The 18984-nt window shown below is 42.1% G+C and overlaps 1 protein-coding gene across 2 annotated transcripts; it reads left to right on the top strand.

Moving 5' to 3' along the window:
• The first annotated feature begins 332 nt into the window (after positions 1–332).
• On the top strand, positions 333–18630 carry LOC110537121 (protein regulator of cytokinesis 1). Of its 2 annotated transcripts, none has more exons than XM_021622906.2 (14): positions 333–490; positions 11334–11466; positions 11568–11690; positions 11837–12070; positions 12252–12422; positions 12526–12675; positions 13180–13330; positions 13416–13552; positions 13769–13864; positions 14918–15070; positions 15404–15499; positions 15702–15809; positions 16197–16304; positions 17906–18630. In XM_021622906.2, the coding sequence occupies exons 1-14, from the start codon at positions 474–476 to the stop codon at positions 17966–17968; spliced, it is 1740 nt and encodes a 579-aa protein (XP_021478581.2). In that variant the 5' UTR covers positions 333–473; the 3' UTR covers positions 17969–18630. The 2 variants fall into 2 exon arrangements, with proteins under 2 accessions (XP_021478581.2, XP_021478582.2); XM_021622907.2 differs by having other exon boundaries at positions 15705–15809; positions 17906–18384.
• Positions 18631–18984: the final 354 nt, after the last annotated feature.

Here is an 18984-nt window from a genome sequence, read left to right as displayed (position 1 = left end):
GAATCGAACCAGGGTCTGTAGTGCTGCCTCTAGCACTGAGATGCAGTACCTTAGACCGATGACCGATTGGGTGCCCCCAAGTGGCATGTATTACGGTGACTTTTCCTATTACAGGTTCAAACATATGTCCAGACTATTACAGACATTCATTACAATTTGATCTAACTGTTTATTGAAAATGTATTGAATGCTCTGTCTAACGTGTCCATCTAATCAGCAATAGCTGGCTACAGTATTTGGACTGACAACGTTCAGTACTGAAGTGAAAATGTAATGTAGCTTACTATCCACTTGACGGAGGCAGAGAGCCTCTCTGACCAAAACGAGAAAAGGGGAGTGTCATTAGTGAATAGCACCATTGCTTCGTCGCGGTTATAATGACAATTCAAACCAGCCAGCCACACGTCTTTTTAATTTAATGTAAAACATTTATATTCGTCAATAGCTACCTAGTTTTCAGAGCAGCTAACGTTATGTCAAGCCGGAGGAGGTAAGTTGACTTGGTTTGCTAGCTAAAGTGGCTATAATTAACGTTAGCTAAACTTAGGAGTATCTCTAGTTAAGTTTGCTGCAGCAATGTGTGAATTAAATTAGAAGTAGCTACCAGAATGCAAAAAGCCAATACCATTGCTGGGATAGGGGAACGTTTCATACTAGACTACTCTTATTCTGACAATGACTATAGTAGGTTAGCTAAATTAAGTTATTCCGCGTTCAAAACAACTGGCAACTCGTATATATCGGACTGTGAGTTCAAGACAATTGGGAACCCGGCTGGCGGAAAAAAATCGTTTAATGGTCATCTAACTCGGAGTTCCAACTCAAGAACTCGGGCCTATTTCTAGAACTCTAACTTTCCGACCTGAAGATCAGACGTCATGATTTGACCGTCATTTTTAGTGTTCCCAGGTGTCTTGAACGCACCAATAGTTAAACACACGTTGTTTTCTAGCTCGGGAGTATTCATTACAGAACACGTTCAGTTTAATAACCAAACAGAACTAAACTCGTTTTTGGACAAATGCAGGTCTCTCATAGTTTCGTTTGCTTCCGTTTTAAGGACAGAATACAGAATTGGCGCAATGAATAGACCCGTGGGGCAAGAGGAGTCTTCAACGCGCTTTATCGTTAAATCATCCCCACATCACACATTTTTATTAGTGACTGGCTTTAACACGCTTTTGTTAATCATTAAAGTAAAAATGTTGCTAGAGTAGTGACAAACTTCCTCTGCTAGACCCACCAGACTAACGTTAGCTCCCGAGTCATAGTACAGATCCAACCCAGGCGAGGGGGGTCATGACTAATTTACCACAGCCCATAGAGAATGATAGAGGTCTCTAGTGGCCAAAAGGCCTCATTTCCATGGGCTGCGCCATGGAGGGCATCCACAATTGTAATGTAGTCAACTGGGTGGGACTTCCAACTTCATTGGGTGATCCCTCCTGGTGACCCTGTTCAAGTCATTTGTAACATGGTTACAAAGAGAGAAAAAGCATCAAAGGCACCCAAGATTTTGATAACTAAGCCAAGATAGACCACAGCCTGTCATTTCCAATGGGAATAAATTAGTCGTGGTGTGCAGAACAGGCAAGGAGGGGGCAGAGCCAAGCACGAGCTAGCGAGATCCTATTGGGCATTCAAGCATATTTGCATAAGGGAATGCCTACTCCGTGAAATCCATCTTCTCCTACTGTCTGCCACTGGGCTTCCTCTCATCACCATATTTGGTAGTGAGAGGAAAATGCCAATGAGATGCTTCACATGTATACTTCCGATTAACTATCTGGCTCATACCATACAACATCTCCTTTCCATAAAGTATATATTCAATTTTTCATACTATATTTCATTGGAAAGGCAGAGCGTTTATCAAAAGCAATCACTTTTGCATGTGAACACAGAATCGTACTCATTACTCCACATCCTTAATCTACCTCACTTTCGTTTTGAGTGAACTTTGCCAACGAATGCAATCACTCTTCACCCGATGCAAACTACTTTTGCCCGGGCCAGGGGTGTATGCATTAAGCCAAGTCTGTTGCAAAATGTTTTGTCTGTTCAACGTGATGTAAAAGCGGTTGGGTTCTTAAACGGAAGTTGTAGTTAATTTGAATTGTATGATTTCCACGCATTGCCATTTCAATCAGAATAGTCTGTGATGTGTTTGAGACAAAATATCCACAGGAAAATAGTATTAAACAGACTTCAAGACTTCAAGACTTTGCGGTCTCTGTGTGGCAGTCAATACTTGTTTGGTCATCGGCTAAGACACGTGCACAAGACAGAAGTACATGGATAGGATACAACAAAAGTCTTGAAGGTGTTTACATGGTGTACGCATGTGACAGATATAACAACGCCAGTACCAGCGCTCTAATAATTCAGGAAGACAACACTTTTCTGTGGATATTTTGTCTCACATTTTGACCAGCTGAAGAACCAACCGCACATACAACCAGTAGAGTAAGTGAAAATGTAATTTTATACAAGATTCTGGCTTGTAAGGAAACTTTCCAAGTTTTTGCAGTGCTTGGTTTGACTGTATACCAATAATTGGTATCATATCCAATTTATTAAGTAATGTGTTGGCGAATGGGGCTGAAGTATGGGATTAAAAACAAACAAAAATAACTATTGTAAATTATAAACTGGGTAGTTTGAGCCCTGAATGCTGATTGGCTGACAGCCGTGGTATATCAGCCCGTACACCACGGTCTTGACATGTATTTTTACTGCTCTAATTAACTTCTTGGCGCACCCATCCCGTTAGCGGGATCATTTTCGTCAACATCCGCTGAATTGCAGAGCGCCAAATTCAAATTAAATTACGAAAAGGATTTAATTTTCATGAAATAACAAGTGCAATATAGCAAAATACAGCTTAGTTTGTTAATCCACCTGGCGTGTCAAATTTCAAAAAAGCTTTACAGCAAAAGCTATCCAAGCGTTTATGTTAGGACATCTCTCTCAGCAGACAAAACATTACAAACAGCTAGCAGCAAAGTAGATTCGTCATGAAAGTCAGAGAAGCCATAAAATGAATCGCTTACCTTTGATCTTCGGATGTTTGCACTCACGAGACTCCCAGTTACACAATGAATGTTCCTTTTGTTCCTTTTTGTTTTTATATCCAAAATACCTCAATTTGTTTGCCGCATTTGTTCAGAAATCCACAGGCTCGAGCGGTCACGACGGGGCAGATGAAAATTCCAAATAGTATCCATGAAGTTCGTAGAAACATGTCAAACGTTTTTTATAATAAATCCTCAGGTTGTTTTTACAATAAATAATCGATAATATTTCAACAGGATCGGAGCTTTTTCAATAGGAGAGAGGGAGAAAATGTCTGCTCCAAGCTGTTGCGCATGCAAAACTCTGCTGGCACCCAGTCATCCAATGACGCGATGTGATCCTTCTCGCTCATTTTTCAGAATAAAAGCCTGAAACTGTGTAAAGACTGTTCACATCATGTTTAAGCCATAGAGAAAGGAATCTGGTTGATATATCTTTAAATGGAAGGAAGGCATGCAATGGAACAGAGGTTTCTGGAAAAACAGCACTTCCTGGTTGGATTATCCTTAGGTTTTCGCCTGCAAAATCAGTTCTGTTAATCTCACTGACAATATTTTGACAGTTTTGGAAACTCTAGAGTGTTTTCCATCCTAATCTGACAATTATGTGCATATTCTGGGCCTGAGAAATAGGCCGTTTCATTTGGGTAAGTTTTTCATCCAAACATCAAAATACTCCCCCCTACACTCGAGGTTAAGTTGGTAACCAGTTGTGTCATGCCTAAGAACTGCCCTTGGCCATGGTATATTGGCCATATACCACCCACCCCCCATGCCTGATTGCTTAAATATACTGTCTGTAAAATGTATGTATGAGCTGGATGTAGAAGCCTGACGGTTGTCCATTAGTTTACTCCAATTAGGGGAGGGATGGTAGGGTTGGGGAAAAATAATATATATCTTTTTTTATACAGTACCAGTCAAAAGTTTGGACAACTACACTCTTTCAAGGGTTTTTATTTTTTACTATTTTCTACATAGTAGAATAATAGTGAAGACATCAACTATGAAATGACACATATGGAATCATGGAGTAAACAAAACAAGTGTAAAACATTTTTTTATAATAATCTAAATATATTTGAGATTCTTCAAAGTAGCCACCCTTTGCCTTGATGACCGCGTTGCTCACTCTTCACATTCTCTCAACCAACTTCATGAGGTAGTCACCTAGAATGCATTTCAATTAACAAGTGTGCCTTAAGTTAATTTGTGGAATTTCTTTCCTTAATGCGTTTGATCCAATCAGTTGTGTTGTGACAAAATAGGCTTGGTATACAGAAGATAGCCCTTTAGTAAAAGCAAAGAGAAACGACAGTACATCATTACTTTAAGACATGAAGGTCAGTCAATCCGGAACATTTCAAGAACTTTGAACGTTTCTTCAAGTGCAGCCGCAAAAGCCATCAAGCGCTATGATGAAACTGGCTCTCATAAGGACCGCCACTGGAAAGGAAGACCCAGAGGTACCTCTGCTGCAAATACAGTGCCTTGCGAAAGTATTCGGCCCCCTTGAACTTTGCGACCTTTTGCCACATTTCAGGCTTCAAACATAAAGATATAAAACTGTATTTTTTTTGTGAAGAATCAACAACAAGTGGGACACAATCATGAAGTGGATGACATTTATTGGATGTTTCAAACTTTTTTAACAAATCAAAAACTGAAAAATTGGGCGTGCAAAATTATTCAGCCCCTTTCCTTTCAGTGCAGCAAACTCTCTCCAGAAGTTCAGTGAGGATCTCTGAATGATCCAATGTTGACCTAAATGACTAATGATGATAAATACAATCCCCCTGTGTGTAATCAAGTCTCCGTATAAATGCACCTGCACTGTGATAGTCTGAGGTCCGTTAAAAGCGCAGAGAGCATCATGAAGAACAAGGAACACACCAGGCAGGTCCGAGATACTGTTGTGAAGAAGTTTAAAGCCGGATTTGGATACAAAAAGATTTCCCAAGCTTTAAACATCCCAAGGAGCACTGTGCAAGCGATAATATTGAAATGGAAGGAGTATCAGACCACTGCAAATCTACCAAGACCTGGCCGTCCCTCTAAACTTTCAGCTCATTCAAGGAGAAGACTGATCAGAGATGCAGCCAAGAGGCCCATGATCACTCTGCATGAAATGCAGAGATCTACACCTGAGGTGGGAGACTCTGTCCATAGGACAACAATCAGTCGTATATTGCACAAATCTGGCCTTTATGGAAGAGTGGCAAGAAGAAAGCCATCTCTTAAAGATATCCATAAAAAGTGTTGTTTAAAGTTTGCCACAAGCCACCTGGGAGACACACCAAACATGTGGAAGAAGGTGCTCTGGTCAGATGAAACCAAAATTGAACTTTTTGGCAACAATGCAAAATGTTATGTTTGGCGTAAAAGAAACACAGCTGAACACACCATCCCCACTGTCAAACATGGTGGTGGCAGCATCATGGTTTGGGCCTGCTTTTCTTCAGCAGGGACAGGGAAGATGGTTAAAATTGATGGGAAGATGGATGGAGCCAAATACAGGACCATTCTGGAAGAACCTGATGGAGTCTGCAAAAGACCTGAGACTGGGACGGAGATTTGTCTTCCAACAAGACAATGATCCAAAACATAAAACAAAATCTACAATGGAATGGTTCAAAAATAAACATATCCAGGTGTTAGAATGGCCAAGTCAAAGTCCAGACCTGAATCCAATCGAGAATCTGTGGAAAGAACTGAAAACTGCTGTTCACAAATGCTCTCCATCCAACCTCACTGAGCTCGAGCTGTTTTGCAAGGAGGAATGGGAAAACGTTTCAGTCTCTCGATGTGCAAAACTGATAGAGACATACCCCAAGCGACTTACAGCTGTAATCGCAGCAAAAGGTGGCGCTACAAAGTATTAACTTAAGGGGGCTGAATAATTTTGCACGCCCAATTTTTCAATTTTTGATTTGTTAAAAAAGTTTGAAATATCCAATAAATGTCGTTCCACTTCATGATTGTGTCCCACTTGTTGTTGATTCTTCACAAAAAAATACAGTTTTATATCTTTATGTTTGAAGCCTGAAATGTGGCAAAAGGTCGCAAAGTTCAAGGGGGCCGAATACTTTCGCAAGGCACTGTAAGTTCATTAGTTAACGGCCTCAGAAATTAACTGCACCTCAGATTGCAGTCCAAATAAATGCTTCAGAGTTCAACTAACAGACACATCTCAACATCAACTGTTCAGAGGAGACTGCATGGTTGAATTGCTGCAAAAAAACACTACTAAAGGATACCAAGAAGATACTTGCTTGGGCCAAGAAATACGAGCAATGGGCTAGGGTCAGTTGGTTATATCTGGAGTACTTCTCCTGTCCTATTCAGTGTCCTGTGTGAATTTAAGTGTGCTCTCTCTAATTCTCTTTCTCTCTCTCGGAGGACCTAGGACCATGCCTCAGGACTACCTGACATGATGACTCCTTGCTGTCCCCAGTCCACCTGGCCGTGCTGCTGCTCCAGTTTCAACTGTTCTGCCTTATTATTATTATTATTATTATTATTATTATTATTATTGGACCATGCTGGTCAATTATGAACATTTGAACATCTTGGCCATGTTCTGTTATAATCTCCACCCGGCGCAGCCAGAAGAGGACTGGCCACCCCACATAGCCTGGTTCCTCTCTAGGTTTCTTCCTAGGTTTTGGCCTTTCTAGGGAGTTTTTCCAAGCCACCGTGCTTCTACACCTGCATTGCTTGCTGTTTGGGGTTTTAGGCTGGGTTTCTGTACAGCACTTTGAGATATCAGCTGATGTACGAAGGGCTATATAAATAAATTTGATTTGATTAGACCGGTGGAAATCTTCCCTTTGGTCTGATGAGTCCAAATTTGTGATTTTTGGTTCCAACCGCCGTATCTTTGTGAGATGCAGAGTAAGTGAATGTATTATCTCCTCATGTGTGGTTCCCACCGTGAAGCATTGAGGTGTGCTTTGCTGGTGACATTGTCTGATATTTATTTAGGATTCAAGGCAAACTTAACCAGCATGCCTACCACAGCATTCTGCATCGATACGCTATCCCATCTGGTTTGCGCTTAGAGGGACTATCATTTGTTTTTCAACAGGACAATGACCCAACACACCTCCAGGTTATGTAAGGGCTATTTGACCAAGAAGGAGAGTGATGGAGTTCTGCATCAGATGATCTGGCCTCCACAATCACCTGACCTCAACCCAATTGTGATGGTTTGGGATAAGTTGGACCTCAGAGTGATTGAAAAGCAGCCAACAAGTGCTCAGCATATGTGGGAACTCCTTCAAGACTGTTGGAAAAGCATTCCAGTTGTAGCTGGTTGAGAGAATGCCAAGAGTATGAAAAGCTGTCATCAAGGCAAAGGGTGGCTACTTTGAATACTGAAATGTATATTGATTTGTTTGACTTTTTTTTTCATTTATTTTTTATTTTTTACTACATGATTTTATAGTTTTGATGTCTTTTTTAATTTTTTTTATTTATATTTATTTAACCAGGTAAGCTAGTTGAAAACAAGTTCTCATTTGCAACTGTGACCTGGCCAAGATAAAGCATAGCAGTTCGACACATACAACAACAGAGTTACACATGGAATGAACAAAACATAGTCAATAATACAGTAGGAAAAAAAAGAAAACAAAGTCTATATACAGTGAGTGCAAATGAGGTAAGATTAGGGACGTAAGGCAATAAGTAGGCCATGGTGGCGAAGTAATTACAATATGGCAATTAAACACTGGAATGGTAAGTAGCAAGCAAGTAGAGATACTGTGGTGCAAAAGGAGCAAAATAGATGGGCTGTATACTGATGGGCTATGAACAGGTGCAGTGATCTGTGAGCTGCTCTGACAGCTGGTTCTTAAAGCTAGTGAGGGAGATGGGAATCTCCAGCTTCAGTGATTTTTTTTGCAGTTCGTTCCAGTCAGTGGCAGCAGAGAACTGGAAGGAAAGGCGACCAAAGGAGGAATTGGCTTTGGGGGTGACCAGTGAGATATACCTACTGGAGCGTGTGCTACGAGTGGGTGCTGCTATGGTGACCAGCGAGCTGAGATAGGGCGGGGCTTTACTTAACAGAGACTTGTAGATAACCTGTAGCCAGTGGGTTTGGTGACGAGTATGAAGCGAGGGCCAGCCAACGAGAGCGTACAGGTCGCAGTGGTGGGTAGTATATGGGGCTTTGGTGACAAAAAGGATGGCACTGTGATAGACTACATCCAGTTTGCTGAGTAGAGTGTTGGAGGCTATTTTATAGATGACATCGCCGAAGTCAAGGAAGGGTAGGATGGTCAGTTTTACGAGGGAATGTTTGGCAGCATGAGTGAAGGAAGCTTTGTTGCGAAATAGGAAGCAGATTCAATTTTTGATTGGAGATGCTTAATGTGAATCTGGCAGGAGAGTTTACAGTCTAGCCAGACACCTAGGTATTTGTAGTTATCCACGTATTCTAAGTCAGAGCCGTCCAGAGTAGTGATGCTGGATGGGCGGGCAGGTGCGGGCAATGATCGGTTGAATAGCATGCATTTAGTTTTACTTGCGTTTAAGAGCAGTTGGAGGCCACGGAAGGAGAGTTGTATGTCATTGAAGCTCGTCTGGAGGTTAGTTAACAGTGTCCAAAGAAGGGCCAGAAGTATACAGAATGGTGTCGTCTGCGTAGAGGTGGAATAGAGAATCACCAGCAGCAAGAGCGACATATCATTGATGTGTACAGAGAAGAGAGTCGGCCCGAGAATTGAACCCCATAGAGACTGCCAGAGGTCCGGACAACAGGCCCTCCGATTTGACACACTATCAGAGAAGTAGTTGGTGAACCAGGCGAGGCAATCATTTGAGAAACCAAGGCTGTTGAGTCTGCCTATAAGAATGTGGTGATTGACAGTCGAAAGCCTTGGTCAGGTCGATGAATACAGCTGCACACTAATGTCTCTTATCGATGGTGGTTATGGTATCGTTAAGGACCTTGAGCGTGGCTGAGGTGCACCCATGACCAGATTGCATAGCAGAGAAGGTACAATGTGATTCAAAATGGTCAGTAATCTGTTTGTTAACTTGGCTTTCTAAGACCTTAGAGATGTAGGATAGATATAGGTATGTAGCAGTTTGGGTCTAGAGTGTCTCCCCCTTTTGAAGAGAGGGATGACCGCGGCAGCTTTCCAATCTTTGGGAATCTCAGACGATACGAAGAGAGGTTGAACAGGCTAGTAATAGGGGTTGCAACAATTTCGGCAGATAATTTAAGAAAGAGAGGGTCCAGATTGTCTAGCCTGGCTGATTTTTAGGGGTCCAGATTTTGCCGCTCTTTCAGAACATCAGCTGTCTGGATATGGGTGAAGGAGAAATGGTGGGTTGCTGTGGAGGGTGCCGGGCAGTTGGCCAGGGTAGGGGTAGCCAGGTGGAAAGCATGGCCAGCCGTAGAGAAATGCTTATTGAAATTCTCAATTATAGTGAATTTGTCGGTTGTAACAGTGTTTCCTAGCCTCAGAGCAGTGGGTAGCTGGGATGAGGTGCTCTTATTCTCCATGGACTTTAGTGTCCCAGAACTTTTTTGAGTTTGTACTGCAGGATACAAATTTCTGTTTAAAATAGCTAGCCTTAGATTTCCTGCCTGTGTATATTGGTTCCTAACTTCCCTGAAAAGTTGCATATCACGGGGGCTATTCGATGCTAATGCAGAATGCCACAGGATGTTTTTCTGCAGGTCTGGAGTGAACCAAGGGCTATATCTATTCCTGGTTCTACATTTTTTGAATGGGGCATGCCTATTTAAGATGGTGAGGAAGGAACTTTTAAAGAATAACCAGGCATCCTCTACTGTCTGGATGAGGTCAATGGCGTTCCAGGATACTCCGGCCAGGTCGATTAGAAAGGCCTGCTCGCAGAAGTGTTTTAGGGAGCGTTTGACAGTGATGAGGGGTGGTCGTTTGCTCGCAGACCCATTACGGATGCAGGCAATGAGGCAGTGATCGCTGAGATCTTGGTTGATAACAGCAGAGGTGTATTTGGAGGGAGAGTTAGTTAGGATGATATCTATGAGGGTGCCACTGTTTACGGATTTGGGGTTATATCTGGTAGGTTCATTGATAAGTTGTGTGAGATTGAGGGCACCAATAGGATGGCCGGGTGTTAAGCATGTCCCAGTTTAGGTCACGAGCTCAGAAGATAGATGGGGGCAATCAAATCACATATGGTGTCGAGGGCACAGCTGGGGGCAGAGGGTGGTCTATAGCAAGCAGCAACGGTGAGAGACTTGTTTCTGGAAAGGTTAATTTTTAGAAGTAGAATTTTTTTTGGGTACAGACCTGGATAGTAAGACAGAACTCTGCAGGTTTTCTTTGCAGTAAATTGCAACACCGCCCCCTTTGGCAGTTCTATCTTGTCGGAACATGTTATAGTTAGGAATGGAAATTTCACGGTTTTTGGTGGTCTTCCTAAGCCAGGATTCAGACACAGCTAGGACATCCGGATTGGTGGAGTGTGCTAGGGCAGTGAATAAAACAAACTTAGGGAGGAGGCTTCTAATGTTAACTTGCATGAAACCAAGGCTTTTACAGTTGCAGAAGTCAACAAATGAGAGAGCCTGGGGGATGGGAGTGGAGGTAGACAATGCAGGGCCTGGATTAACCTCTACATCACCAGAGGAATAGAGGAGGAGTAGGATAAGGGTACGGCTAAAGGCTAACAGAACTGGACGCCTAGTACGTTCAGTACAGAGAGTAAAAGGAGCAGATTTCTGGGCACGGTAGAATATATTCAAGGCATAATGTACAGACAAAGGTATAGTAGGATGTGAATACAGTGGGGGTAAACCTGTGCATATAGTGATAATGAAAGATTTTCTCTAGAAATAGCATTTAAACCAGGTGATGTCACTGCATGTGTGAGGGGTGAAACTAAATTGTTTGCCGAGGCGTGTTGAGCAGTGCTAGAGGCTCTACAGTGAAATTTTTCTATTGTAGAAAATAGTAAAAATAAAGAAAAACCCTTGAATGAGTAGGTGTGTCAACTTTTGACTGGTACTATGTATACATTTTTTAAATATTTGATTTACTTAAAAAATAGGCATTGGAAATGCAGACAATTACATAGATTCTGTCAATCTGCAATATTAAAGCCGATCTACCTCCTAAAAAAATATTGTTTTTGCAGTGCTTGGTTTCAAACTGTATACCAATAATTGGTATCCTGTTCAGATTTGTTAGGCAATGTGTTTGCTACTTAGCCAGCTGAAGTTACCAAATGTGATGGTCATGTCACTCATCTCTGCAGTGAAGCCCTGGCTTTCTCTCTAGTGACGGGTATAAACCATGCCATGGCCAAGCTGGTGGACATCTGGGACAGCATGGGCATCATGGAGGAGCAGAGGGTAGAGCGGATGGAGACGGTGAAGAAACACATTGAGGTGAGGCTTCAGAAAACAGGAAATGTAGATGAACTGAAAATGAAACGGAAGCCTTGTCAAGTAACTAATTAACAGACTGACTTGACATTCCTAATCTAAAGGGCCTTTTGAATGACATGATCACTGAGGAAGAAGCTTTGAAGCACCGCATCCGAACCAATATCATCACTTTTGAAAAACAGTTGGATACCTTGTGTCTGGAAATGTCAATGGATCCATACAAAGTAAGTGGTTATTTCTTCAGGCTTAACAACAACAGTAAAGGTTGGTCTTTAAAGGTTCTGTGTCTCAATAGTTTAGCTGGTTCCACCCCTTGACTCTTTTCCTTCCATTGTGCTAACCTCCTGTTTCCATCTTGTCCACCTGTCAGTTTGAGGAGGGCCTGACAGTCCTCCAGATCGAGAAGAATCTGCGTCTGCGTGTGGAGGTTCTGACCAAGGAGAAGGTGGACCGTTTGAAGGAGTTACACGGACTGCAGCAGCAGGATAAGGAACTGTGCTTGGAGCTGTGCGTCACTCCCTATTATGCTCCCACAGGCAGCATACCCTCACGCACTCAGTTGCAGGAGTTCCGGGAGCACCTCAAGACCCTCAGTGAAGAAAAGGTATTGCAACAGCTGCCAGGATGGCAAGACATTAGTGTGAATGTTATGAATACCTGACTCAAGTATTACTAAGAACACTATTATTAATTTCTTATTTTTTAAGTCTCTTTTGTGGTCTTGTGATGTTTGTCTTTTGTTGGAAGCATCTCGTCTCTTGTCCCTCCCTTCCCCCGTTCTGTAGAAGAGTCGTGCAAAGGTGTTTTCAGGGCTGCGTGAGGACATCAGGAAGCTCATGGAGGACATGGGTCAGAAACCAGAAACCAGTCTGGAGAAAGAGTCGGTGTGTCATGGCGAGGAGATATTCCTGCTCACGCATGAAAACATCAAAGCCCTCCAACTGCTGTTGTCCCAGGTACTGAAAATAATTTGATAAAACTTACTAATGATTACTCAAATATTTTTGTTGTTTTGGTTCTAGGACTTTTGACCAATTATATTAGTATATTTTTGTTTAGATGAAGGTCAAGAAGGAATCCCTGATGAATACTCTGGCTGAGCTGAAAGAACGAGCTATGTGCCTGTGGAATCGTCTGGAAGCGCTGGAGCAAGATCGCACTGCGTTCCAGGAGAGTGTGCAGGGTACCCTTTCTGACCAAATCACACAGGTTGGAACTCCCTCTTCATACATATCTCTTCACCACTGTGTTGGACAAAGCTTCACTGGCATACCACTGCAAAACAGTAAACATGGCACCATAACTATTAAGTTTCCCCAGTATTGACTAACAAGGGAACAGAGAATACCTCTACAATGGTGCTAGAACATCAGTGTTTGACAGTCCTGTATCATTAGGGCAGTGTTTCCTAACTCCAGTACCTTCAACAGTACACATTTTTGTTCTAGTCCCAGACAAGCACACTTGATTCAACTTATCAACTAATGATCAAGCCCTCAATGAGTTGAATCAGGTGAGTTTGTCTGGGGCTACAACAAAAACATGTGCTGTTGGAGGTACTTGAGGACTGGAGTTGAGAAACACTGCATTAGGGCATACGGAAAATGTTAAATTAGTATTTCTTAAGGAACGAGTTCAGATGGTACCTCCTCATGTCGCTGTTTCAGAGATTTATTTTTACTCCTACTGAACCTGACCTTGTTGCCCTTCCAGTGGCAGGGGGAGGTTGATCGTCTGACAGTCCTGCAGAAAGCCATGTTGGAGGATGTGATTGACAAGGTCCGACAGGAACTAGTGGCTCTCTGGGACAAGTGCAACCAGGGCACTGAGCAGCGTGAACCCTTCAACGCCCACATCTGTGACGGTAGGTAGAACAATAATGGAAATACTTCCTCTCACTCATACGCAAAACGCATACATACTGATCGAACCGATCCGTCTTTCCCTAGATGACTTCACAGAGGAATTGTTGGCACTGCATGATGCTGAGCTATTGAAGGTGAAGAATTACTATGACCTGGCTAAACCCTTACTGGAGGTTCTGCAGAAATGGGAGAAGTACTGGGCCCTCTTCCAGGACTTTGAGGTAATGCTGGAATTTGCGGTCAAGCTATGTTTGTGAAATAAATTGCAAATATGTATTTTTAATTGTGTACCACTTGATGCATGTAATGGTTTTCAATCAAAAATATCCACAGTAGATACCAGCTGCTCTTGTTTCTGATACATGTTCAGTGTGGTGCAGAATTGTTTTTGTTCCACTTGACATAGAAACATATCTAATTTTCAAACCTCTTTGCAGAAAAAGGCCAATGATCCAAACCGCTTCTCCAACAGAGGAGGAGCCCTTCTCAAAGATGCCAAAGAGAAGGTCAAAGTTCAGAAGATGTTGCCAAAGGTAAGGCTGGATTTGACTCCTCAACATGTCCCTCTAATAACTTTATTTGGCAGTTGGAGGGAGGGAGAGAAAAACAATGTATATATTCTTTATTTTTAAAGTAGGGCTGTTGTACATGTTGGTCTAGAGCATCCCAATCATGCTCAATGGGTGACATGTCTGAGAATGGAAGAACTGGGACATTTTCAGCTTCCAGGAATTGTGTACAGATCCTTGCGATATTGAGCCGTGCATTATCATGCTGGACATGAAGTGATGGTGGTGGATGAATGGCACCACAACGGGCCTCAGATCTCGTCACGGTATCACTGCATTCAAATTGCCATCAATAAAATGCAATTGTGTTCATTCTCTGTAGCTTATGCCTGCCCATACCATAACCCCACTGCCACCATGGGGCACTCTTCACAACATTGACATCAGAAAACCGCTCGCCCACACGTCTGCGGTTGAGGCTGGTTGGACGTACTGCCAAATTCTCTAAAAGGTTCTTGCAGTCAGGAAACTTTTATTGTCCCCAGCACAATGTGCACCTGTGGTAATGATCATGCTGTTTAATCAGCTTCTTGATATGCCACACCTGTCAAGTGGATGGAATAGCTTGGCAAAGGAGAAATGCTCCCTAACAGGGATGTAAACAAATTTGTTCATAATTTGAGAGAAATGAGCTTTTTGTGTGTGGAAAGTTTCTGGGATCTTTTATTTCAGCTCATTAAACATGGGACCAACACTTTACATGTTGCATTCATATTTTTGTTCAGTGTATATATTTTTTTAAATATAATGTACATTTAAAATGTAATGTCTGCAAAGTGGCAGCAATGGTTGATGGTAATCAAAAGATCACTGCCTCCTTTATTCAATGTCAAATCTCGCCCCACTGTATGCTGCTGCCCCACTGTATGATGGGTATATGATGGTGTCATTGAGGTTGTGACCTTATGTAAAATGCCAATGATGAATACAGTTTAAATGCCAGTGAAGTGTGTGTATATAAAGGATTTTAACAAAGGAAACGTGATGTTGATCCTCCCTGTTATGTGATGTGACTAGTTGGAGGAAGAGCTGAGGACTGGTGTTGAGAGCTGGGAGAAGGACCAGGGTACTGCCTTCCTGGTCCAGGGCCAGAGAGTCATGACCTACATCTCCACCCAATGGGAGGAGCACAAACAGCTGAGGGGCAAGGAGAAGAGTGAACGTGCCACTGTAAGTCCAGCCCCTCATAATGCTCTCACATTGACCCAGCAGTGTTCCCCAGTCAGCCCAATACAGGTCCATAGAGGCTTCAGGTGGGCGTTTGCTATTTGTCTTTAAAAACTATCATCAAACCTGATCTCCCTGTTCCCATGTGCAAAAGGCCAATTCTAAAACGTACTGTGCTGAACTTGGATTGAAATAGACTTGTACACCATATGGTGGTCAGCATGTGTAACTGTTGAATGGTGGGAAACAGGGATTTGACCATTCTGTCCCCAGCAGAATGGTCTGTTTGTTATTGACTGGTATGTGACTGAGGCTTTGTTTGTCTCGGTGTTGCAGACATCAAAGAAGGGGGAAATGACAACTCTCTTCAAAACTCCCACGAAGAGGGCCCATGGCGGGATGAACACCCTCACCCCCAACAAGATCAGGAAGGTACAGTAACTAGCAGTGGTTCACATAAGGCTAGTTCACTCCCCTCCAAAACCAACTGGCCACTTTACTATTGTAACTTTTTTTTATTTATTTAACTAGGCAAGTCTGTTCTTAACTTTCTTATTAACAATGACTGCCTACACCAGCCAAACCCAGACGACTCTGGGCCAATTGACCTTGACCACCATGACTGTCCTTTCAGCAGACTCCTACACAGCCTATCATGGTGCGCTCCTACAGCTGCAACTCATCCAGCACATTCATCAGTGTGCCTAGCAGCAAGCCTCCTCTCTCCCAGATTCAGATGCAGGTACACACACAGCACTCACTCCAAACTGTGGCCCATCATTGGTTCTTGTGCTTGCACACGTATATCCAAATTGAATGTTCAACATCTTCCTTTTATATTGCTGGACAACTATTAAAACAACCACTAGGTGATGCTGTTATAGAATTTTTCTTATTCAAGCGGTAAGCCATTCGGCCACAGTCAACTTAGCTTGTGAAAGAATATTGACAGTAAAATCAAAACTTGTCTTTTAGAATCTAACCTCTTTCCAAGGTCAATCATTCTGGTAAAGAGATGCAGAAATTGAATACTTCAAATGATTAGCAGAGACTGCTGGGAAGGAAGTGTGTTGCATGCTCAGTTTGTTGACTGATGTGCTGTTTGTTTGTCCATTCATTGGCTAAGCAGAAAACCAAGTCCCTTGAGAGAAGCAGCGGTAGTCAGAGAACACCCCTGCAGGAGTACAACGGTACAGAGGAGAAAAAACCTGTTGACATCAGCTACTCTGACTTCACTGTAAGACCAGCCTTTTAAACTATACTCTAACTCAGCGGTCACCAACCTTTTCTGAGTCAAGATCACTTTCGGAGTCAAAAAGCAAGCCGAGATCTACCTCACAGAATTGATTAAAAGCATGACATGAATCGAGGCCTATGCAACATTAATCTAATTAAACCAGTTCTGTAGGAATGAGGTTTGTGCTGTATGCCTAATATATTACCACAGCATACTGCCAATCTTGTTCTTGTCGGACCATACACTGCCATTCAAACGTTCGGGGACACTTAGAAATGTCCTTGTTTTTGAAAGAAATTCACTTTTTTTTTTCAAATTGATCAGAAATACAGTGTAGACCTTGTTAATGTTGTAAATGACTATTGTAGCTGGAAACGGCTGATTTTTATGGAATATCTACATAGGCGTACAGAGGCCCATTATCAGCAACCATCACTCCTGTGTTCCAATGGTACGTTGTTAGCTAATCCAAGTGTATCATTTTTTAAGACTAATTGATCATTAGAAAACCCTTTTGCAATTGTTAGCAAAGCTGAAAAATGTTCTGATTTTAAAGAAGCAATAAAACTGGCCGCCTTTAGACTAGTTGAGTATCTGGAGCCTCAGCATTTGTGGGTTTGATTACAGGCTCAAAATGGCCAAAAACTAAGCACTTTCTTCTGAAACTCAGTCTATTCTTGTTCTGAGAAATGAAGGCTATTCCATGTGAGAAATTGCCAAGAAACTGAAGATCTGGTATAACGCTGTGTACTACTCCCTTCACAGAACAGCACAAACGGGCTCTAACCAGAATAGAAAGAGGAGTGGGAGGCCCTGGTGCACAACTGAGCAAGAGGACAAGTACATTAGAGTAATGGAGTACAAATTCATGACCTCCATATTAAAATAGACACGACGAGCTGCTTATAATTATAACGCAGGGCTGTCGATACTTTTGGCTACTCATTCATTGCAGCTACAGTTCTGGTTGTAGCGGGAGTAGAAGTAGGGTGAAGCGCATTTTTATGTTTTGTAAAAGTGTTGAATAAAAACAGTGTTGACGGTGCTGAATTAAAAACTGAAGTATGAACTCACTCATGAAAACAGCAGCTCTTTGCTGTGTTCTTTAAGTCTCTCTGGTCATGGGTTTTAAAGTGATTAGATCTCATGTAGTTTGGGGGTTGTGGAAGCTGTAGGCATGGTGATTTGAGCTATTCAATAGGCCAGTGCACTTGATTTAGCTCTCAGGTCTGCCGGGTAGGCAGAGTTTGTTCCTTCAGACAAATGAAATGGTTCAAAATGGGAGTACTTTGATTATCTGGCGTGCAGGGCTTCTGAATCAAGTGCACCTACCGCCAGCAGCACAAGATGAATAAAAAATAATAATAATAGGCGCATAAGGCTTTATCGACCAGTTAACTTCACTGTAAGACCAGCCTTATATGCTGCCACCTCAACTTGCAATGTTTACTTCAATAATCCATACCAGACACATGAATTGAAAGCAAAGTGACAGAAAAAATGTTTTCTCCCATTCTGCTTACTCCTTTAGATTGCTTTTTTTAATGGGGGTGGGGAGGGGTATATCAGTTACTAAAATATGTGTCTTTCATTCCCCCCAGGGTGACCTGTCCAAAAAGACAAATGATGCCATTTTCAATTCGACAGCAAAGGACCTTTTCTGATTTTCTCATGATGGTCCTCATGTTTTAAGATGTGCGTGTGGACAATTCACCCCGCACAGGTTGTGTTGTGTCCACTTGGCACTCCTCTCGTGTGTGTATATATGGCCGGTGTTTGTAATGGTCAGTGAGCATTTCAGGTCTTTGTTATCTTGATGTAAATCATTTTTTGTAGTTGGTGTTGCTGTTACTTTGAAATGTGACCAGTTTAGCCTTTTTGTAATGCTTATTTTTGGACACCCTGTATGGAAGTGAATAGGTCTAAAGGGACTCTGTATGTGTCAGGTGTGGATGAAACATCATAAAGCCATGTTTTCCAGTTATTAATACTGTGCAGTCCAGGGAAGTGAATCACAAGTTTGATACGGTAGAGCCCCTTAGATGTTACATGCAGTACTTTTGATATTCCTTTTGATATTTGACTTGTTTATAAATGGCCAGGCTCCACCGGAGGAAGCATCCTGTTTTGATACAGACCTTCCAGCACAACAACATGCAGCTCTTTCTGTATGTAAATATTGCTCTCTTGAAAATATACTTTTCTTATTGCACATACGGTATTGACAATGTGTTTTGTCTTGACGTGTGCGTTGTCTTGTCAACATGTGCCTGTTTTTATTTTATATTTTTTGACTTAATTAATAAATATATATATTTCAATGACATCTTTTGAGTTTATTTTTTAATCTACGGTATCATATCATAATACACATGAAACAAGAGTTTGGCTTTAATCATATGGAGGAGTGTTCGATTAGAGCCAAAGTCCTTAAATTGAACCAGGCCCTGTAAACTTGAGTGGTTATAGAGAATATGAATTCCTCTTCTGCGCCATCAATCCTGGATTGTATCGTTGACCTTGAGGTAAAACACTCCTCTACCCTCGACCGATGAGTGGGATTGTAGAAACCATGTAATTATCATGGATAATCAAGTTAGTCATTTATGAAAAGGGAGAAGAGGATTTTTGCTGTGTAATTGCCTCACTGAAATAATAGCCTAATGGTCAAACATGTTTT

This window comes from Oncorhynchus mykiss, chromosome 12, assembly GCF_013265735.2.
Source record: "Oncorhynchus mykiss isolate Arlee chromosome 12, USDA_OmykA_1.1, whole genome shotgun sequence".
NCBI classification, from domain to species: Eukaryota; Metazoa; Chordata; class Actinopteri; order Salmoniformes; family Salmonidae; genus Oncorhynchus; species Oncorhynchus mykiss.
Note: the sequence above shows the minus strand (reverse complement) of the source record. Positions and strands in the feature narration are given on the sequence as shown.